We start from the raw sequence: 23,676 nt of genomic DNA on the forward strand, positions 1-23,676 counted from the left end.
GAATTTCTAACCAGCTGTGTGACCTTGGGTGACTCGTGGCGTCCATGCAGGTCTCAGTTTGCTCATCTGTTAAAGACGAGATGGGTTTAACTATCACCAGGGCTCCAGGATGGAAGCCTGTGGAGGAGACATGACCTGGGCAGCAGGTCAGAGCCCGAGATTCCAGCAATTGTTAAGTCATCGATCATATGTTAAGATTATAAACTCTTGTCTCTTCTTACTGCCTGGACCATCCTGTTTCTTTGTTCTTCCCATCTATGCTCTATGGGTCTCTTTCTATGAACCCTGAGATAAATGTTTAGGAGGTTCCAAGATAAATGCTCAAACCAGGTGTAAGGGGGAGGACAGGCTAGTCTTATACTTGTCACTGGGGCAAGGAGGGGCAGAAAAGCATCAGAGAATGACAAGGTCCCAACTCTGTAAACAAGGAGTAGAAATTATACAGAAAGAGAATATAATAAAATACCCCCAATCCAAACTACCTGAAGGTAAAGTCCCTGAAAAAAATGGTGAAAAGCTTTAATTAACCGTAGGAACTAAATAAAATCATTGTCATCAGGTGCCAACTTGGTATGAACTAAAACAGAATGGCTTATTACCTTCAGATAACTGCCATTAACTCCCTGGAAAAGGCTTTCAAGAGGGGGCTGTATAGTGCTTACACACAGATGCTACAAAGTCACTTGTGGTAGGTATTGAGAGGTGCTGCTGAAGAGGTCCTTTGTTGCCCAACTCACTCTTGAACCTACCAGCCATGGACCCATTCCTTGAGATGGCATGGGAGACTGAGTTGCTAGGAGGAGCGCTTTCAAATGGTCAGTGGGGAATCCTAGAGTAGACATCTAGGACTGGCAAGCCAGTCACTCTGCAAGTAGGTCCATTAGAAAATAAGGAGGAAAGAGCTAGGTTTGGGAAGACAGCCTGGATGGGCTGCTGGCTGGACTGTTGAGCAGGTGGGACATCTCGAGGTCTGTGCTAGGATATCTTCCATTTGCCCTTCTCCATCTACCCGCCATCCTGCTCTGTGCCTGCGAGGCTGCCCCGTTGCCTTCTGGCTTCCTGTTGGGTTTGTCCAGTGGGAGGTGCTGACAGATCACAGACAGAAGTGGGAGAGAGAAGTGGATGTATAGGTTCTTCCAGCTCTCTCTCTTGGCAGGTTGGGCAATAGCTTCCTTCCTTCAAATTAGAGCTCCAGCCCCTGTCCTTGGTGGCCTTTTCCAAGGCTACAGCTCATCCTGAGTTCTAGGAATAGCTCCCTTCCTGACCTCAAAGCAACAGGTGGTAACAAAACAATTTCCTATTGCTGATAGTCCCCGAGTGTCACACCATCACTTGTAGGTTCCCTTAACCCAGCCCGCACCTTTGCACGCCCTGTTCAGTGATCCTTTTGAGCCTGCAACGCTTCCCTCCAGGACCTGACCCATGCAAAAGCAAATGTGGATAGAGAGCAGGCAGGGAAGTGCCAGGATCAAATTTAGGCTTACTTCTCAGTTCTGTGTAAATCAGACTATATCACTGGGTCTGTTTCAAGTACTAGATAAAACTAATTTGTAATCAGTATACGGTTTGTATATAAAAACAATGCTAAAGAAGTCATCCTTTAATCTTTTATTATTGATTTGCCAAATCCTTTCTTCATAAATAGTACAAAAGGAAAACCTTAGGACAGGTGAGATCAGATGATCTCTAAGGTCCCTTCTGGAAATGAATTGTTGTGTATAATGGATGGTGATACAGATCACAAGTTCCAAATTAGAAGAGTCCAACGAACAGGCTATACTTGAGGGAAAAAAATAGCCTTAAACAGTAAGACTTGAGAAAGGTAGGTCAAGAATTATTGAAAGGCATTATGCTAAGTGATATAAGTCAGAAAGAGACAAATACTATATGATTATCACTTATATATGTGGAATCTAAAAAGTACAGCAAACTAGTGAGTATAACGAAAAAAGCAAACTTACAGACACAGAGAACTAGTGGTTATCAGTGGGGAGAGGGAAGGGGGAAAGGGCAATATAGGGGTTGAAGAGTAAGCAGTACAAACTGATAGGTATAAAATAAGCTACAAGGATATACTGTACAACACAGGGAATAAAGCTGATATTTTATAAGCAAAGTATAGCCTGTAAAAAATTTTGAATTTCTATGTTGTACATCTGTAACTTATGTAATTGCACAACACTATATATACTTCAATACAAAATCATACACACAAAAGAACTATTGATATTAATATTCCAAGATGAGCTGCACAGTTAAGAGGACTGAGTGCTCAGATTCTGAATCCTAAAAGCAGGGCTCCTAAATCTTTATCTTTTCCTTGCTCTTTTTATCTCTTTCACATGAGATCAGAAAACGGATCCTTACTTCCATTTCTGTTACATGTGATCTTCATTTCAAGCCCAGCAGGACTGGTTCAGTTGGATACCTCTTCTAGGGTTTGATCAGCTCCCCCCGAAAGAGGAGAGGTTGTCAAAATATACTCAAGAGGATGGGCTTGCAAGGACATACCTGATCAAGTCCAGGAAGGCGTCTGCAGCTGTCACTTGTACAATTTTGCCTTCTCTGTGCATGTTTTCCTTTGTTCCCTTCCCAGGATGGATGATGATAACAATGATTATGCCAATCACCACGGCAATGATGGTCGTAGTCATGTAATAGACTACAGCTCGCATCCCCATCTTTCCTGATGCCTTACTATCTAGGGCCGCCATTCCTAGGGAAGGCAAACAGAAGGAGATTTTCAGGAAATCAGTTCAGGGAATTGTCCAGTGGAAGGTAATGGGAAGAGCATTTCCTTTTTCACTCCCCAACCCTCTCCCACCCGGCAATGGGATTTTATACATGTTATGAGAACTTGGCACCAAATTGAATCAGGGCATCACAAAAGGTGAAGGGAAAAAGCCATAGAATGGCTAGGCACCAGCTGTGTCAGCTAACACGTGATCACCCATTTTCTGTCCCAAGAGTTGATTTCACATGACTCTCTGATGGTTTCAAGGGGCAATCAAATTCTTTCCTAGGTTGCTACTAGTTGGGGAAGCTGTGAGTGTGAATTAGTGAGTATTGTGTGTGTGTGTGTATATATATTAAGAGATACCTTAAAAAAGGTTTCTGGCAGGATAATCTAAGCATATCTCAAGTTTTGAGCACTCTGCAGACTCACACAGAGTAACTACCATTAAATTCTTTTAGAAGAATTATTATTTTATGTATGTACTTGTAAGTTTTTTTTTAATGTAAAATTTAAGCTATTATTCTATTCACTTACTGAGTTATCCTCAATTTACATTTATAGTAGGCCAAAGTTCTCAAATAGCTTCTCTTGTTGTTTCATTTTATCTCATCTCATCAACAGTTTTTAAAAACAGTAATTTTGGTGGGGTTCCTCTCATTTTTGCTCTCTGCCTTCCTCCACCTTGTCCCACAGGCCTGGCATACCTTATCTCATGTGAAACATTCTTCCCCTCTTTTTCAGGACATCTTCAAAGTCTACCTCAGGCAAGGCATGATCCTCTGTGAGAGAGGAGGCATGATGGTGAATGTTTCCCTAACTGTTCTAGTAAATGGAACACATCTCCATGCCTCTTGGGATGGAAAAAAATTGGAAATAACCCAAAACTCTCAAAAGATTAAGTTTTCGTAATCATAATATGGGCTCTTCTGTTTCATTAACCATTTCCTCATTTGTCTTTTTTCTTTCTCTCCCCCCGAACTCCCTAAAACACTAAGATTCAATTATAGCATCATCCAATCGTAATTAATCAAACTATTTTCTTTATTATGCAAAATCATAATTTTATAAATATATTAAAAGTTTACACTGTAGCTCAGTGATCAGTATCAGACTCTAACAGTGGTTCAATATGTAGGTAGTGGCTCTGTTTATATCAATGTATTTAGAGTAAGGTAAAGTATATTGGATAATGTCCATGAATGCCAGATAACTGGCTGGGTTTGCCCCCAAATCTTGATAATGGTAATGAGCTTATATGGGAATTGAAGCCATGATCTCCAATTTATAATTTCATGTGTATTTGAATCAAATCATTCATAAGTTTCATAATAAGCACATAGTACTTGCTATATTCTTATTTTTAACAACAATCTATAAGGCAGATTAAAAAGCAATTAAGTAAACTTCTCAGTTCTTAGTTAATACCAAGTAAAATGAAGTGGGAACTTGAGCCCAGATCTTATGTAACTGAATTTAGTGTTCTTTCTGCCCCTGAGAAAACCACCTACAGCTCCCACAAACGAGAAGGCCAATTTTGGTTTTAAGGCAGTGAAGTTAGCTTCCTTTATCCTTGTCCTAGGCTTCTTGAAACCTAAGGTTAATACCCACTTGTGAGGTTGGCGCCACTTCAACACTTTACCATCATTAGAAATGGGCTAATCTGTTCTCAGTATACGTGGTCCCATCCCCCCAGGTTCATCTGCAGGTCTCCTATGGTGTCTCAAAATATCTTGGCTTTCCTGTGCTTGAAATCATTTCTCCCAGAAGGGGCCCACTCTCTTTCCCATCATTGCCTGAGCTCGTCACCACTGAAGCCTGCAATTCTTCGGCGGGCGAGTGGTGTGGGCACAAAAGGCCGGATATCTCTGCTAGGGGTACCAGGCGGCAGTATTCTCTTCCTCCGAGATGCTTTCTTTCCCTCTCGCCTTCTATTCTGTGGTGCTGTTCCGTTCTCACGCCAACTCTTCTCTGCCGCTCCTGCCCACTACTCCCGACCTATAGCTATTCAGAGAGAGCGCTAAGTGGTCAAGGCACAGCACTGGAAACCAACGTGGCAGACAAAGGAGGAGGCTTAAATCTCCCTCCCTCCCACCATGGGGGAGGGCTGGGCACTGTTATTCCGGAATTCACAGCTACAGGGCCATCAGCTCTAGGAAACAAAGTTTATAGGTTTTTTTTTTTCTTTTTTTAAATAAAGTTAATAAAAAAAGAAAACCAGTGAGTATTTACTCCATACTTTCCAATTGTGAAATAGATGAAGACAAACATTGAAGCATTTTCTTTAGCAATGAGCCCAGAGAGAGAATCGATGGTCAAATGAGAGGCCTCACCAACCTCTGCATATTGACCCTGATCCTGTGAAAGAGAATAAAGCAGCAACTGCTAACGTTTTAGAAAAGGCAGGGGTGTGTGCGGGTATCTTTATTAACCAAATCTCCGTGGAGGTCCTTCTTCTAAAGGGGTCTGGTGTCCCATGCGGGGCTGCTTGCTGACTTCTGCTCTGGGTACCCCAGTGCCCCTCCCCTCCTCCTTCCAACTCTAACCTCTCCCCTTTTCTCTGAGTAGGGTCTGTCAAACTAAAGGGAACGCTAGAAGCAAAGCCACACACTGTCATCAGGGCAAAGGTAGGATGGATGTGGACAATCTGTCACAACACCGGGTCTGCAAGAGAACAGCCTCAATGCTGGAGGAGCAAAGGAAATGGAGGAAAAGCTCTGGAAGGCAAAACTCCACACGGGCAGGCTGTCATTCTTCCTGTCTCTCACCCCAACTCTGGGGCCATCTCCTTTCTCAAGCCTCCCGAAATTCCAGACAAAGCGCTGCACACAAATGTCAGAGTGTCTGGGCACAAGGGTAAAGCACTAAATCACTCTGTAGAAAAGGGAACTCTGGCAGGAAGTGCTCTAAATGTTTGAGAAGGGGGAAGTCTGCATGGAGCCTCGTCATTTTAAAATATATGGAGGAAAAGGGCACTGGGGTGAGGGCGAACGAGGTCACTTGGGTATGCAGGTACTCGTGGGAGTATGTTATGACAACTGTGTGTTCATCTAAATACGTACGTGAGAAACACATTCCAGGGCAAGTAGTAAAGATAATGATCTTAACTGGTCCCTTTTTCCTCATCTGATCTGGGCTTAGCTGAACCAACCCCATTCAAGACATCCTGACATCTTTATTATGAAAACAATCTGTCATCAGAATTGAGATCCTCTTGAACCCCAAGAAATACTATATTGCCTATTAATTACAGTTCTGCCATAGTTCTTCCAATTACAGTGACATGTTTGTAAGTTTATATGTTTTGTATATTTTGAGTTAACTTTTGTGCTGATCCACTAAATCACTCACCAAATTCTTCCTCTCACCAGTGGCACATCTAATTTCATGACAACTGTATGTTGCAGATATTGTTGATACCATTTTAAAGGTAAAGAGACAAGAGACCAGAGAAGTTAAGTCACTTGCCCAGTGTTGCACAGCTAGTAAACAGTAATGGCAGGATTTGAACCCACACTCAAAGGGAGTACCCTTTCTACTATATCTCAATCCTTACGGACAAGCTAGGAGTCACCCACGTTTCATGCGCTTTTATCCATACTAGCTTTCTCTAACTTTATTGCATTTGAGTTCAATGTTGAAATGACCCATCTGGCTAGAAGAAATTTGCATACAGGGAGGTAACTGTGGAAAAACTCTGACATTTCCCCACCTTGGGGGGAAGTGGACCACAGTGGTCACCAGAAGGACTAGCTGGAGAGCAGATCAATCCGTTCAAATTCCTCATCATTCCTAGAAAAAGAGCTCAGAACGTGTTCTAATGGAGCACTGAGGATCATAGATATTGCTGACCGTGGGCACACGGATCTTGTCTTCTTTTCTAAAAACAAACCCATCAAATACCAGTTGTCAACAAAGTAATCAAGTCAACTATACTCCAATAGAAATTAATTTTAAAAAAGTAATTAATCATTCATGTCTGCAAACCTAATACATGTTTACCAATGAGTTAAGCATCTAAAAAAGACTGAACAAGACATTCTCTAGAATGCAAAAGATTTAGACTTTGCTTCAAACACCTGAATATTTTAGGCAGCAGTCACTCTGAAGAGAGAGGAAGAGAGTTTCTTAATGCAAATGGGTCAGTAAGCATTTACCTCTTTATTTATGAAGATAGTGTTTAAGTAATCAGTTTAGCACAACAGAAAATGCATGAAATTCATGTTTTGGGGCAAGATGGGGATGGGGAGGGAGTGTTCAATAAATATGTATATGGAACTCTGTAAGTTTATTGTAAATTAGATTTCTTCTGGTATAATATTTGGTATGGACTTATTGGATAAATGAAATATGTATTCAGTCAAGTATTAAAGGGTAACATATAAATAATGTCAAGTTCCTAAGGCTCTACTCTTTGCATGGATTTTATTCTCCCATCTGCTAAAAGTCTGTCTTATACGTTAATGGGTCTCAGTATATTCTTCCAATGATTCCTATTTGTGGCTCTGAAATGTGAAATCTAAAGAAGAAGCCTTCTGCTATGAATGCTCTTTCTACTCACCCTCATGGTGTTTCATTGTTCTTTCAGAGCCACTGGATCAGGCCCAGAAAGAATGGAAAAGGGAGGGGGTGGCAACTGCTGCCTCAAGAATATTGTTCTGTTTTAGTTTTTATTTTATTTTAGATATACTCCTTCTCTACCATGGGTTTCTCAGACACTTATCTAATGAAAGCCGCCTGTTCTCAAGCCTCCTAGAATTTTAAGACGGGCAAACTTATAACAAGGAAATCAAGGATGAGTGGTAGTATATACCGTATTCATGTGATGTTTTTTCAATAAGAAAAACTAAACTCTAAAAATTACAACGTACTTCATATTTACAGGCCGAAAAAGGAGCTCTTGTGTCCTAGAGCATCTGCCCATCGCTGGAGCAAGGGCACCCTGGACCCTCAGCACATAACAGCAGGAGAAAAAGCTCTGAGGAAACGTCTGAGGGGGTGGGAGTGAGCATGGAACAAATTGCTGTAAATCTCCTTCTAAAACTATGTGAAGTTTTTTTCCTACTGGAATATTTTCTTCCAGCTTTTTTATAAACTAGATTGGAAAAAAAAAAATAAGTTCGATGATTCTAGGGGTTCTAGAACAGAAGGCAAATCTTAGTTAGGTTAGAAATTGTATCATAATTTTGCATCACAATGAATAAGCTGGTTAAAGCCTCAGAATTTAATCGAAGAGTCAATATTTCAAACTACTTAAGGCCAGCCTCTTGGAGAAGGCGATGGCACCCCACTCCAGTACTCTTGCCTGGAAAATCCCATGGCGGAGGAGCCTGGTAGGCTGCAGTCCATGGGGTCGTGAAGAGTCGGACACGACTGAGCAACTTCCCTTTCACTTTTCAGTTTCATGCATTGGAGAAGGAAATGGCAACGCACTCCAGTGTTCTTGCCTGGAGAATCCCAGGGACGGGGGAGCCTGGTGGGCTGCCGTCTACGGGGTCGCACAGAGTCGGACACGACTGAAGTGACTTAGCTTGGCATAGCAAGGCCAGCCTCAGGCATTTTCAGAAGCACATTGTTTTTAAAAAATTGTGGCTAAGTGATTAAGAGTTCAGGCCCTGAGGTTAGAACACCTGGATTCAACTTCTAGCTCTGGGATGCCCTGTGACCTCTGGAAGCCTCAGTTTCTTTATCTGTATCATGGGAATGAAGAAAGCTCCCTCACAGGGTTTTCATGGCTCTAAAGGGACTTCTGTACAAGATGCACTTAGCACTGTGCTTGGCACATACTGAGCATTCAAGCAATGTTAGCTGCTATTATTATTAATTAATCAAATAATAATATTTGACCTCTCTAAGTCTCCATTGCACCTAGACAAGAAGATAATACCTACACTGCCAGCTTATGGAAAACTTACATGAAGAATCTATACAAAGTAAGCCCTTAATAAATGCTATGATTATTATATGATGCCCCCTGTTAGAATTTTAGTGCCAGGAGAGCAGAACAATCTGTTTTATTCATTGATGTAGCCTCCTTGTCCCAAACAGTGCCTGCACAGGAAGGTGCCCAATAGAATGTTGAATAGTCATTCTTATCATTGTTGTTGTTGTTATGCTGGGAGGAGGCCACAAACTTTTTAAAAACATTTCACTTAGGCTACTGTTTGAATGACCAGCACTAAAATTGCTTGTGTTTAAAATACTCTGAAATTCAGACTCGCCAATTTTGATTGCTCGTCCCCACATTTATCACAGTGTCGTTGTTGTTTGGTTGCTCAGCTGTCGACCCCATGGAACGTAGCCTACCAGGCTCCTCTGTCCACTGGATTTCCCAGGCTGGAGTGGGTTGCTATTTCCTTTTCCAGGGTATCTTCCTCACCCAGAGATCAAACCTGCCTCTCTTGCAAGTCTGCTGCATTACAGGCAAGTTCTTTACCATTGAACCACTGGGGAAGCCCTCTTCCCCAAATTTAATCCAAAGTAGTGAGGTTCCTTCTACCTTGAAGAAGGAGAGACAGACCTTGTGGGGAGGGACCCAGGATCACCTGGAGCTTTATCTCCAGATGGGGGTGGGGGGTAATCCGAGAAGGGCAGGATGGGCAGGAGGCTGGCACACCGCTACCCCTCACCACAGGAGTACCCCTCCCTCTCACCCAGCCTCTCCCTCCCCCGCTCCTTTATTCTTTGCCATCTTTAACAGGATTCACTCTAGCAGATGAGCTTATGTAATTGCTATAGTCCTATCTGTCACACAGTAACAGAACAATGAGCAAATAAATGAAAAACCCAACACAGAGACGGGAATGGAAGAGGAAGTGAGGTTGAGTAAGTGCTTAAGATGCCAGTCATGAAATCAATTTAGTAGGTCATGAGCTAGTATCTTTTATCCTATTAATGAAACAGGATAGAATAGAAAACGATAGAGTGCATTACATGGGGTAAGAGGGAAATACTGCTTTGTGAAGTTTTTCCAGCTGCACGTTTGTATGTCTGTGTGCGGCCAGGTCACTGCATAAAATACGTTTATATGGTATTTGCAGGTTCTAGTTAAAAAAAATAAAAAGAGTTTGCAAATGCTGGTATATACCCACATTCAGTTGAGAGTAGAGGCTTGAAAAAGGAGCCCTGAGCTACGGTCTTCCCACCCTCTCACCTTGCTTCCGTTCCCCTGGGGCTGTCCACCCACTCCACCCAAGACCGCACCCCATCTCTAATGGAGACCAAGGAAATGACGGTGCTGATCACTGGAATCTGGTCAACTCATCTGAACAGAAATTCTGCAGACACTGTAATGAAGGGAGAACTTTTAGAAAAGGTATGCTTCATGGAATTTTGAGCCAAGAAGGCTTTTACTTTAATCAGTGATTCTTGGTGAAGAGAGTTAAACCATCTTCCACAAAGAGCTGAGAATGATTTTGTGGAATTCACAGTCAATTAAATCACAAACATTCTCACAAGGGTTTCCCCCCTGGCCAATATTTCCTTCCTGTTATGGCTGTTCACAGCATCCCAAAACTTGGCGTTTCATTCACCTATGACACCACTTAGTTTTATGAGGTTATTTTGCCTGAGGAGGACAAAGATGCTTCCTAACAAATGTATCACTGGCATATCACTTTGTCAGCCAAGTTGATTTTTTAATTCAATTCTTAAGGCTTGTCAACAAAAGTCTTTTTCTGAGCTCTGGTGTTCACTAGTAGAATGCCATGGAAAGGAAACATTCTTTTTCAAGATTGTTAAATAGGAAACGTAGTGGAACAGACATGATTGTCAGTAGCAGGAAAAGTTTTATCATAAGTCACCTTTTATTCTCAGCGTGGTAGGACTGAGCAGACAATCCCTTTTCTCTGGCTACAGGCAACCTTGAAAATGAGCTTTCACAGAAGGGAGCAGAGGGGACATGGAGGCCCAGCTTCAACTTCTGCTACCTCTCATGTCCAAGAGTTTCTGGGTCCTTTTCGTTGACCTTGGGGTGGGGAGAATCCTTCTTTTGGGTGGGGCTTTCCAGGTGGCACTAGCAGTAAAGAATCTACCTGCCAATGCAGGAGATGTAGAAGTGGCTTCAATCCCTGGGTTGGGAAGATCCCCTGGAGGAAGAAATGACACCCCACTGCAGTCTTCTTGCCTGGAGAATCCCATGGACAGAGGAGTCTGGCAGGCTACAACTCATGGGGTCTCGAAGAGTCAGACACGTCTGAGCGCCCTCCTTTTGGGTAACCAACTGGTGAGGCCCTCCGAATGGTCAAGCTTTGTCTTCTCTGCACTGTGCTGTGCTTAGTTGCTCAGTTGTGTCCGACTCTTTGTGACCCCGTGGACTATAGCCCACCAGGCTCCTCTGTCCATGAGGATTCTCCACGCAACAATACTGGAGTGGGTTGCCATGCCCTTCTCCAGGGGATCTTCCCAACCCAGGGATCAAACCTGGGTCTCTCACATTGTAGGCAGATTCTTTACCATCTGAACCACCAGTGAAGCCCTTTTCTGCACTAGTCTTAACCATCCTATAGTCTCATCCCAGCCTAACACAGCATATCCCAGCCTAACACAGCCCTGCAACGAATGGTTCCAGTAACTTGGGAACCCATCACACCAACTTCCTCTCTCTCTCAGCCTGGTCTCAGGAAACTCGCAGAGGGCCAGCTCTGAGGTTCACGTCTCACAGGCCACAGCTGCCGGCATGAGGCCCACAGAGAGGTGATTTAGATACCCATTCACCCCACACTCTAGCCCATCCTTCACTCACGGTATTGGAATGTGCCGCACAATATGCTTTTTTGAAGAGGAACCAGGGAGTCATTCATCTTCTTTATGTGTGCTAAGCAGAGCAAGAGGGAGAGGCGAGTGGGACCCATGATGAGCCGGGGAGTAGTGATTAGTAACAGCTGACAGCCTCAGACCAAGACCCTTTCTTTGGTTACCTCATTGTAGCAGCCAAACACAAAGGAATGACTGTCTTCTCGCCAAGACTGGGAAACCCAGGACCACAGAAAAGAGCAGCTAAGAGAAAAAGTGAGAGTTGGGCAGTGGGGGCAAGGAGCTGATCAGATCGACTCTGAGTTACACCTGTGGAGTCTGGCTTCGAGAAGAGACCTCTACAAGGTGGAAAGATGCACCCCTGGCAGGGGACCCTCAACCAGACCCTGCCAGCAGCACTGATGTGAATGAGGAAAGCAGGTGACTTCCCTCACAGCAGAAAGAGCACGCAGAGAGCAGCAAATTGCTCTGGTTTAATGAGAGGAAGTTCTTTGAGGGCCAGAGCTCCAGCTCCCTCTGCCTTTATTCCCCCAAAGAATGATTTACAACCAACCACCGGATGAGTTGTTGGCCGTTTCCATAACAGCCCTCTTTCCTTAGGGTTGCCTAACTTGCCACGGAAAAGACCTTTATGTTCTGGGCATCGTACAACTTTCTTAAGAAGGTGGTGATCGAGACAGTACGTTTTCTAGCTGGCAGGATGCTGAATGGGACTGAGTTCCAGCACGGGGCCAGACTCGTCCCAAGTTAATCAAAGGGCGTCACAAATGACTGCAGAACATGTCAGACTCAAGGGGTGCTCTTTCTTCCCAGGGAAGGCCTGTCCCTCATAGGAAAAAAAAAAAGGAATTGAAAGCCTCAGAGAAACTGAAAGCAACATATGGACATTAAAACCCAAATCCATCTGGCCTGGATTCCCAGAACAGTTGAAGCAGGAGTATGACTCCGGGCCTTGAAATGAGGCTGGGAAGCAGCAAAGAGTGCTGGAGCCAAAGGACTCATACAGACTGTGTGACCCAAAGTCCACCCTCCCCCCTCCAATTCCTTGCCATCAAGAATCTGGAACCATAACCCAACCTGAAATGAACTGAGGTTGAGTCTGTTGCCCAAAACGAAAATTAAGATATTTTTAATATTTCTTTAAAAAAAAAAAGGAAGAATTGAGAGTAAGATATGTTCACCTGGAAGCATGTTTTCTGCTTGCAGTGCAGGAAACACGGGTTTGATCCCTGGGTCAGGAAGATCCCTGGAAGAAGGGAATGGCAACCCACTCCAGTATTCTTGCCTGAAAAATTCCATGGACAGAGGAGCCAGGCGGGCTATAGTCCATGGGGTCACAAAAAGTTGGACACGACTGAGCAACTTTCATTCATTCATATGCTCACCTGAGCTATTTCCTGAATTAAATCCAGAATGTAGAGTCTTATGTACTACAAAAAAGAATGCATTTTTGAAAATGTAAGTCCATGTTTTGCCCAGTTAAGAGAGTTTTCAAAATTAAGTCTTTGGGGATCAAGTTGGGGTTGAGGAGAAGAGAAAGATAGTGGAGATAAGAGAGTTGAGGGAATGACAGATAAGAAAGACAAGAGACAAAAGAAACGGAGACTTAAAAGCTGAGAAGTGTGGGATGGAGAAACAGTTCAGAAGGTGCTTTTATCTCAGTCGGCATATTTCTTGGGCTGTGGCCAACACCCACCCCCCTTTCCAGTTCTGATTAGTTTTCTCAGCATTTAAAAGTTCATCAATTGTTCTTATCTAATCTATAAAGGAATAGTCGCACCCAGGGGGTGGAAGATTGTGCTCCCAACTACCTGACCCAAACAATAAGGCAGTATCACTTCGCAGAGTGAAAAAGACTGTAAACTCTAGAACTGGTTGGCTTGCCTCATCTCTGCCTCATGCGTTAAGTCAGAGAACAGTCCCTCCTTGGAAGAGGAAAAGCTGCATTTTTGCCCCCAGGCCCAAGGGCGACAATGGAATTGAATTATTCCTGAAATAGTCCACTAGAAGTAGAACAACACTTTACAGCTTTTTTCCCTTCTACACAAGGGAGTTGTTTCTGCAAATTCTACTTTAGTTTTGTAGCATCAATTTCCTATTTTGATTTTTTTTCAAGGGATAATTTAGGAATTCCCAAAAATTCTCCAAAGAAAATTATGGGCAGCCCCTGACATAAGACTTCAGTTATCTTGAATAGACTTCAGGGATCTAGAAGGTTGTGAAAGAAAAGATGTGGAAATGGTGTTTGGTTGATTTGAGACTGATATTGCATGATTAGTAATATTCTTCTTTAACTTAGACTTTAGGACTGGATGGGCGCATTTAAGTGAAATCTGGTAACACAAAATAGAAAAGAGAGAATATGAACTTTGGGATATTGCTGTTAAAACTGAATATGGCATAAAAGGTTTATAAATAAGATTAAAAAAAGCAGCTACAAAACATCAATTTCAAATGACTATTAAATAATTCAAATAACTAGGACTGTCCCATCACAAATAATGGAAAGAGGCAGTAAGGTAATGAAGTTCTGTTAAGGGCAAGTTACTTCTTTTGAAAGTGGCTATACTAATTGATTTTATAATTAAAAATTTCTCATTTATTCATGTGTTCAGTCACCTTTCATTAAGGGCCTTCTCAATGATCCGCCAAAGACATGATCATTAAGACCCTCATGTATTTAGTATTTAGTAACAAGTAAGACTTTAAAACATATTAATGTGAACAAGTAAAATGCATAGAATTATCCAGCAGAGTGATTTGGAATGGAATTAGGAGGAAAACCAGGAAATTTGTTGGTATATATTGGAAGAATATGGGAATGGGTTTGGTTTGAATCCTGGTTCCCTCACTGATTAGCCGGTGACTGGTCAACCTCTCAGGGTCTCAGTAAATGAGAGATGATAATAGTATTTAATTCATGGGATTGTTTGGAGGATTAAATAAATTCAGCATGTGATGCCTCAGAACAAATATATGGCGCATATCCTAGCCATGATGATGGCAAATTTTTTGTTTTTTTACAACTATTTTTAGGTTTGAAAGACTCCTTGGAACACCACTCTCGTTGTGGCATGGGGCTGAGTTGCCCAGCATTGTGTGGGATCTTAGTTCCCCGACCAGGTAACGAACCTACATCTCCTGCATTAGAAGGTGTATTCTTAACCACTGGACCACCAGGGAAGTCCCAGCTTTGATTTTTTAAAAACCTGGTGCATAGAGAGAACTGAAATCTGGTTCTTTATAACTCTTTTCCCCCTGAGAGAAATTTTAGCTTCTGGAGGAACACAGAACAAATCTGGTCCTCATTTATCAGAGACCTTGGTCTTCTTTTCTGCACACTAAATACACATCATTTCTCCAACCGATCTCCATATAGCATTGTTTTCAGAGGTTCATGTGTGCGTGAGTGCTAAGTCGCTTCAGTTGTGTCCAACTCTTTGTGACTCTACGGACTGTAGACCTCCAGGCTCCTCTGCCCGTGGGGACTTCCAGGCATGAACATTGGAGTGGGTTGTCCTGCCCTCCTCCAGGGGATCTTCCTGACCCAGGGATCAAACCTGCATCCTCTTACATCTCCTGCATTGACAGATGGGTTCTTTACCACTAGCACCACCTGGGAAGCCCTTTCAGAAGTTCACCAACCTGTAATCCTTCTAAAATTGTCTACCAGTCAGGACTCTCATGCTCTGATCCAAACCTTCATCTCTCAGCTTCATCTTCTACAAAGCCTACCCTATTCTTCTGGACAGCCTACACTGCTCAGTAGTCCCTAGACATGCCTCGAGTTTTCATGTCTCTGCATCTTTGCTTTTATGGCTTCCTCTGCTCTTGTCCTCATTTCCTGTGGAAATCCTCCCACCGGTCCAGCTCCTGAATTCTCAGAGCACTCTCTTTATTGCTTCTTGGCTTCAGAGTCAAGCTTGGTTTTACAGTCAAGTGTGTACCTGTCAGGCAGTCCATTAACATTTTCAACTCCTTGAGGCTAGAGACTGGCAAGGTCTTCTTCACATCTTTATTCTCATAACCAGTTAGCACATTGCCGGCTCAAAACAGGAGTCCAATAAATGTGTCTGGGATTGGATTCAACACCCTCTTAGTAGCTACTCTGCTTTGTCAAAGGTGCTCCCGAATGTGCTCGGTTCTAAACAAATACTCCCGAGGCAGTGTGACCACTGCAGAGTACAGTGAACTATTCATAATTCTACTGAGGAAGAACACGACTATATTCATTCTTTTTTAGCCACCACATCCTATTGTTGGTTCCCATTAAGTTTTTAGTTGCATGAACAGCTGCCAAGCTCAGTTGCTCCCTATCCTGCAATTGCGCAATTGCCTTTTGAATCTAAAAGCAGAAATGTGCATTTATCCCCTGCTCAGCTTCATCTTGTTGGTTTCCATCCAGCATTGCCGCCTATTGAAGTCATTTTGAATCATCCTTAGAGGCATATGTGGTAGAAGCTATTCTTCAGGGGCTTATATCATCTCAAAACACAATGTAGGTGTCTTCTGGGTCATTAAGTTGTTGATTTAAAACAATGGAACAAGACAGCGTTTTTTTCATAAGTACACTTGAATACTTTTTTATGAGTACACTGGGCTTCCCTGGTGGCTCAGTTGGTAAGGAATCTGCCTGCAATGCAGGAGACCTGGGTTTGATCCCTGGGTCAGGAAGATCCTCTGGAGAAGGAAATGGCAACCCACCCCAGTATTCTTGTCTGGGAAATCCTGTGGACAGAGGAGCCTGATGAACTACAGTCTATGGGTTTGCAAGAGTAGGACACAACTTAGCGATTAAATCACCATCACCACCATCAGAGTACGTTACCAGGTATCTTTCCAGGTTGCCATGTAGCTTTAAACACTCCTTAGGAGCTAAACATTCAGTCAGTTTCAAGTATACACAGTGGTATATACTTGGTGCTATTTTATTATCAAGGGTACTACAGAAGACTGAAATTTTCAGAACAACCAAAATAAATTGTATCCAATTGAATTCAAATAAATTGAAGTCCATAGCCAAATGTTATTATAGAAAGGGATTGCTTTTAAAACATAAAAAGATTCTTTGTAGCACAAGGAATTCTTACAGGATACTTTGTGAGAATACATTAAGCTTGACTTTGTAACTTTAGGAAATAATTCTCTTTTCCTAAAAGAATCAATAGTATTAATCCAAAAAATTATACATTGATAAATATCTTTCTCTACTAAATGGGAATGTAACATCATGGGGTAGAGATTTAAACAGGACAAGGATTAATACAAACATAGTTACTCATGTGAGAAAGAAATAGCATAATAATTATTTTAGGCTTTAGAAAAGTTCACTGGGTAATTCATTGGCAAACAATCCCAGATGTTATGCTATGTTAATGACACTGATCACTAAAACGTCCATTATTTTTCAAAAGTGTATGCTTTTAACTCATCTTCACTTTTAGTCCTTCTACCAATACAGAGTAGCTTGTGGTTTTCTAAGTTACAGTCCTTCAATTCTAAGTAAACATGATGGTCGGTATTTACTGCTGTACGTCCCGTGGCTATCACAGTAGGGACCCAAAAGTTATTTCGTTGCACAAATGATGAGTGAAAAAGTGCACATTTAGCAGGTGAGAATAATTAAGCAAATGTACTCGATCCACAAATCAATGAGATATTATTTATGTAATATCTACTAAACTCGTCACTGTAACCAGGCCTGAGATGCAGATGGCCAAGTAGTTCCTATTCTCAAGGAGCTCTTTCTTTGAGTTGACAAGTTCTCAACAAATAAATGATCAACCACATGTGACTTAAAAAGTTAAGTGTATACTGCTAAAATGCATTTGTTGCCTTAATGTGGAAAACTTTTGCTCATGTGGAGAAAAGACTTTATTACAGGCAGTAAAATTAAGGCAACAAATGCACTTTACCATTATCAGTCAGTCTTGTACAAATCTAGTGGCCAGAGCCCATAAGAGGTTGCACGGCACTGCAGAGTGTATCTCTGCATGGCATCGCTTTTGTGACAAAGAGATCTGAGTTTGAACACAGGTTCAGTCACTTGCTGCCAGGGACACCTTGGGAAGTTTCCTCATCTGAAAATAGGAATAACGACCTTGCAGAAGGAATAATAAGTATATGCATTCAAGGCCCAGCATGTCTCTTACACTCAATAACTGCTAGCAATTATTATGCAGGTCAAATTTCAAAAGTCACTGACCAATCAAAGAATAAATCTGCAACCAGGATTATCATTTCACCTCTTTAAGGTAGGAGAGAGTGAACATGATCTGAATGGCAATACCAATGTTCTCATACATTTTCAGCTTCAGATGTAAATCACACATTATTTAGCCAATTTTTGAGGAAATACCATGTGCCGGGTTCTGTCCCAGACTAAGCAAACCATGTAGCACTATCTCTAACTTGCACACATCTTAATGCTATGGAAACTTGATAATCCCAAGGCAGAATCTGCAAACACCCTTTTAAACCACATCCATTACCAAAAAGCCAAAATTAAATGCTGAAGACTGGGGCTAGGTCATGGCTAAGGAAAATGAGTCCCAGAAACCAAGAGACTCTCAATAATGTACGAAATGACACCACTTGGTAGTGGTGAGGCTGGGATGGAATGAAAGCTTCACCGTGAAACTTTGCAAAGTAGTTTAAAGCTTTGCATTAGTACACCAACTTGAAGCCAGTTAAAATGTTAATTGCTGAGTCATGTCTGACTCTTTGTCTGACTGACTCTACAGTCCCTGGACTGTAGCCTGCCAGGCTCCTCTGTCTATGGAATTTTCAGGCAAGAATACTGGAGTGGATTGCCATTGCCTCCTCCAGGGGATCTTCCTGAACCAGGGATCAAACCGGTGTCTCCTGTGTCTCCGGCACTGCAAGCAGATTCTTTACCCACTGAGCCATGGGGAAGCCCCATGAAGCCGGTTAAGTTTAGCACAAAGAAAATTTTCCCAATCCTGGGAGGTCATGAGCTTTTCTGGCAAATGAGTTTTTTTTTTTTTTTTTTTTTTCTAACATAGAATATAAAGTGACTTTAATGGTTTAAAAAAAAAATTAAAAGTTAGCTTCCCTGGTGGCTCTGACAGTAAAGCGTTTGTCTAAAATGCAGGAGACCCGGGTTCAATCCCTGGATCGGAAAGATCTCCTGGAGAAGGAAATGGCAACCCACTCCAGTATTCCTGCCTGGAAAATCCCACGGTCGGAGGAACCTGGTAGGCTACAGTCCATTGGGTTGCAAAGAGCCGGACACAACTGAGCGACTTCAGTTTCACTTTTAATTGTTTACCCTGGGTCATCCCCAGCAGTGTTCTTTTTGAGAAACATTGATGAGCTGCAGTGAGCATGTCTTGAAGTGACGTGAAAGTCTCTCAGTTGTATCTGACTCTTTGCAACCCTATGGACTGTTCAGTCCATAGAATTCTCCAGGCCAGAATACTGGAGTGGGTAGCCATTCCCTTCTCCAGGGGATCTTCCCAATCCAGGTCTCCATCTTCCCAACCCAGGGGTAGAACCCAGGTCTCCCGCATTGTAGGTGCATTCTTTACCTGCTTAGCCACCAGGGAACCCACAAATTGGCTGAAAGGAGGTAAAGTGGCATACAACATGATCTGATCTCCAAAACTGGCTACCAATTAGTGACAGCCCAGGAGTGGTCCTAAAGCTGATGCTCCACTACTTTGGCCACCTGATGTGAACAGCTGACTCACTGGAAAAGATCCTGATGCTGGAAAAGATTGAAAGTAAAAGGAAAAGAGGGCGGCAGAGGATGAGATGGTTGGATGGCATCCCCGACTCAATGGACATGAACTTGTGCAAACCCCTCTTGAAGAGTTGGATACTACTTAGTGACTGAATAAGAATAACAACAACAGTCATGGTCACTGATTCGAGCACTATCAGATGACCTGGGGCCAAGACTTTGGAAATGAATCCTCTCTGAGCAGATGCAAGATCTACAAATGAGGAAGGGCCTTTCACCAGATCCTCTCCAGCAAGGAAGCCAAAGGACCTTTGCATTTGATGTTCACAGCATTGAAGCAGAGTCCGAGAGCGACAGTAATCACTAACATTAGTTCAGTGCCTGCAATTCACACAGAGCATGCGCATAGCCACAGTCTCAGCTGGGCTCATCTCTGGGTCCCCTGTCATAGCATGGACAAATATTCCTATCGCTACCATTATTTCCCACTCCATCAATAAGCCTTGAATACCAAAGCAACGTTCCCCTTAGCTAGTCAGTATGAAAACTAGTCTGATAATTCCAAAGTTTGTGCTCTTAAGAAACAAACAGGGATTACTGTGGGTACATGCAGCCAGAGGGAGCCTCCTGTTCTTTGATCCTCTACTCTGCACTGCTCAGCTAGCCCCTTTTCAAGTTTTCAGAATTAAACACCTTGTCTGTCCGCAGAGGAAGGAAATCCAGGGCCTAGAGTCCCTGTTTAACAACTCTGTCACTTGCTTCTTCAGTACCTAGCACAGCTGACTGGAGGAACTCAATACTGAATGAATTAACAAGCTCAGCTAGACAATAGCCACTGTGCATGACTCAGGGCACAAAAGCAATGAGGACACGGGAGGGAACGAAGCGTGAAAACGTACGGCAGATGCTGTCGGGACTATTTACCGCGCGTCCAGTGAAAGTGCGGAGCCAGACGAGGTTTGACGTGGAAAATAAAGGAAGTGGAACAGCCCGTGCTCCCTGAGAAGTGCCTCAACAGTCTTACTGAGGCCACAACACAAGCAAATGACTCATGAGGGCTTGTGGAATAACTTCCAAATGAGTAGAGATGTAGAATACTTCAAGTAGGGAGATAAATGTGTAAAGAAGGTGAATGGAGTAACCATCTGTTGGGAATCAGCTTGCAAGATAGGCAAACACGCCCCTTAAGCCACCCCTGAGTGTTTGGAAGCATGAGAGGGTTTCCACCAGCTTATCCAACGCACTGCGGATTTTCTGTTCATACAAACAGCTTTCCCTAGGCTCCTGGAGGAGCATTAGAAGCCCAGGTTCGATGCAGGATACTGGATGCTTGGGGCTGGTGCACTGGGACGACCCAGAGGGATGGAATGGGGAGGGAGGAGGGAGGAGGGTTCAGGATGGGGAACACATGTATACCTGTGGCGGATTCATTTTGATATTTGGCAAAACTAATACAGTTATGTAAAGTTTAAAAATAAAATAAAATTAAAAAAAAAAAAAAAAGAAGCCCTTCTGAGGAAGATTCTGAGATTAAAGCTGATTAAGAAGAAAACACAAACATTTTCCTTTTTTCTTGGTGAACCATCCTTGGCTTATTTGAAAGAAATTTATTGAGCACTTATTGCATGCCAGGCTTGGGAAATAAAACCCAGGGCTGGTTTCAATGCTCCCAGCAGCAGGCAGAGCAGTGATGGGGGAGCCACATTCTGGCAGGAGAAGAGAGGAGTGCTGGGGAAGGGGAGCGTGGGGACTGTGATAACCTGGAAGCTGGGCTTCTGGCAATGCCTGACTTTGCTGTAGGGACAACTGGAGAAGTACCTTTACAAAGAAGGAGCAATTTTCGTGCCAAAACAGATCTGCCTGTGCATGTTTACCAGATTGGACCAAGGATTTAGCAGTGATGCCATCAGAACCAATAAATAGGTTAGGAGAGCTCATGAGGGGTTAAGTGTGGAGTCAGAGGTTAGGTATGTCTGTGAGCACACTGAAGGAAATTTTTTAATTACAAGACATGAAATAACCCCAAATTTTGAAAACTAGTACCCCTCACCATGCTGCCAAACACCTAGCATCTGTTCAAATCTATTATGAACCATCTCCTTGGGGAGGAATGTGAAAGAATTGCAAGCAGCTGCTGAGAAGTGTGCTAGCGAGGCGTACCGCTTCCATGCAGCAAATTCATGTGTGAACTGATTCATTAAGTAACACTGTTCTGACCACAGACATGCTGCAAAGTGGATGAGGAATTCAGTCCCAGGGTACATGTGAGGTCAGTGCCCCAAGGTCATCAAACAAGAAGCCCATCTTAGAAAATGCATTCTCCACTCATTGCAACCAAAGAAAGCCTATGCACAGTCACGGAGACCCAGCATAGCCAGATAAACAAATAATTATTTTTTTTTGAGAAAAAGAAAATCCATTAAAAAGCAAACTAGCATCTCACATTTGGTTTATGAAGCTGTAGTGATGCTCTCTAGTGGAAGCATTTCAATTCTCAGCACCCTCACCGTAACCATTTCAAAGCCTGCAATTCACGGTAGCTGAATCAGTGACTCTAATTGGACTTTTTGAGGTTTTAACTTTATATTGTCTACTGGCACCTAAGAATTGCTCTTGGTGAAACTTTCTTCTACTGGCCATTTACCTCCGAGAGTCACTATGGAAGGAGAATAATAAAGTCATGTGATATGGCAGTATTAGTAACACACAGCTATATTGGGTTACTGTCTTTTTACTAATCATTTTAGGCCAGTTCTTGCTCCCTAGGTAACTCTGGGAATTCTCCGCAGGCGTGCAGAAGACGTGAATCTAGCTCTTTGTGTCTGTAACTGTACACCTGCTATTGATGCAAAGGATGAAAAGAAAAACACCCAATACACATTGTTCTATTTTTAAGCTGTTGTACTCAGTTCCAGAGGAGAGAGTGATGCCCTTCTCCTCTTGAAAGTTACTGAGAGCCAGTTATTCTGCTGTTGTGTCAATTCCATTTCCAAAGGTTGAAGACAGATGATTTTAAGCACCGAGGGAGAAAGTGTGTGTGTGTGTGTGTGTGTGTGTAGACATGCACACATACCAGTTGGAGCTAGGGGGGCCAAAATAAATCTTTCCTCACATCCGGAAATGCCTATCAGGGAAGCAAACTAGCTGGCAATCAGAAACTCCATGTAATGCTAACTGTTTTAAACGGCACACACTTTCATGTCCTAGGGCAGAACTGCATGCCACGGCTTTAGAAGGCACTCTACCAAATATTAACTGAAAGAGTGAATCAGTGAATCTTTCCAGGAAAAGCATGTCAAAGATCTCTTTGCCTGTTTAAAAAAAAAAAAAAAAAGCCAACTGCATAAATTGGCAGTACAGTGCAATATTTTTCTCTAAGTCAGGAGTCCAAATGTTGGCTGTTCTGGTCTGATGCTACTCAAGGACACAGTGGAATAGTTTCAGGAGGAGCTGGGTCACCTTGGAGCTGGGTCACCTTGCTGACCCTTCTTCCCTCCTGTATTAACTTCTGACAAATGGTATGCAGGGTAGAATGCCTTTTTTACATGAAAAATGGAGACTTTCATGTCTTTTTCTAAAATCACTGAAGACTCTCTGGGATCTCAAAAAACCATTGTTGCCAGCCCCCTCAGGGATGTAGTGTCAAACAAAATGATCCTATGCTTCCCAGAAACTTACAGTTGGCTGGAGGAGGTGGAAAAATGACAGCGGGGCCACTTGACACAGGAAGGGTAGGAAAGGTTTCTTGGCGGAAATGACATCCAAAGTAAGATCGGAGGTTAAGGAGAGCTTTCAGATAAAGCTTCCAGGCAGACATGGTGGGGGAAAGTCAGTGAGAAATGAGATGGAAAGAGATAAGCAGGAACCACAGAAGACATGCTTACATTCTGACCTTTATTTCAAAAGCAGTGTGGGGAATTCTAGCAAGATCATACTGCCTTCATGTAAAAAATCGGGTCAGAAAAGGGCAAGTCTCCATGGGGAGTTGTGAGGGAAGGCAGAGAGGCTGGCAATGGTGTTGAAGCTGTAGTTTAGGATTGAGCTGGTGTTGTTTGGACTTGGTGGACGAGTGTCCACAGCAAGAAGTCAGAGTTAAGGAGGTGGAATCAACAAGTTTGTGCATGGGGGGAGGAGCAGGAGAGGAGGTGAAGTTTCTGATTTAGCCCCTACTGTCTACATTTCCTTTGATTTAAAAACAACAGCAAACTTTCAATAGTTTTGTACTCTTTCTATATCTGAAATAGCTGATTTCTCCTCCATGTTTACATTCTTTCACCAGGAATACATTTATTCGACCTGCACTCACCATCTTCATAATAATGAACCAGCTCTGTAAAATCTTAGTAACTTAAAAGGGACCAGCACGTCCTTCTCAGGCAGTGAACCAGGCTCAGAATTATGAAGTTTTTACTGTGTCTGTAAGTTTATTTGGCAGATGATTCTAGTTTGCACACACCTGGGAACACATCCAATAGCTATCTTC

General features: G+C 42.8%; 1 protein-coding gene across 2 annotated transcripts in view; it reads right to left on the reverse strand.

The window, feature by feature from the left end:
* The window catches only part of SLC1A3 (solute carrier family 1 member 3), an 80,487-nt gene that overhangs the window by 12,581 nt on the left and 44,230 nt on the right, over window positions 1–23,676 (reverse strand). For both annotated transcript variants that reach the window (XM_006059555.4, XM_044932707.2), the window contains one exon: window positions 2,512–2,716. In XM_006059555.4, the coding sequence (XP_006059617.1) occupies window positions 2,512–2,716 (205 nt within the window). The remainder of the gene's footprint in view (window positions 1–2,511; window positions 2,717–23,676) is intronic.

The sequence above is a fragment of the Bubalus bubalis genome, chromosome 19 (genome assembly GCF_019923935.1).
Source record: "Bubalus bubalis isolate 160015118507 breed Murrah chromosome 19, NDDB_SH_1, whole genome shotgun sequence".
NCBI lineage: Eukaryota > Metazoa > Chordata > Mammalia > Artiodactyla > Bovidae > Bubalus > Bubalus bubalis.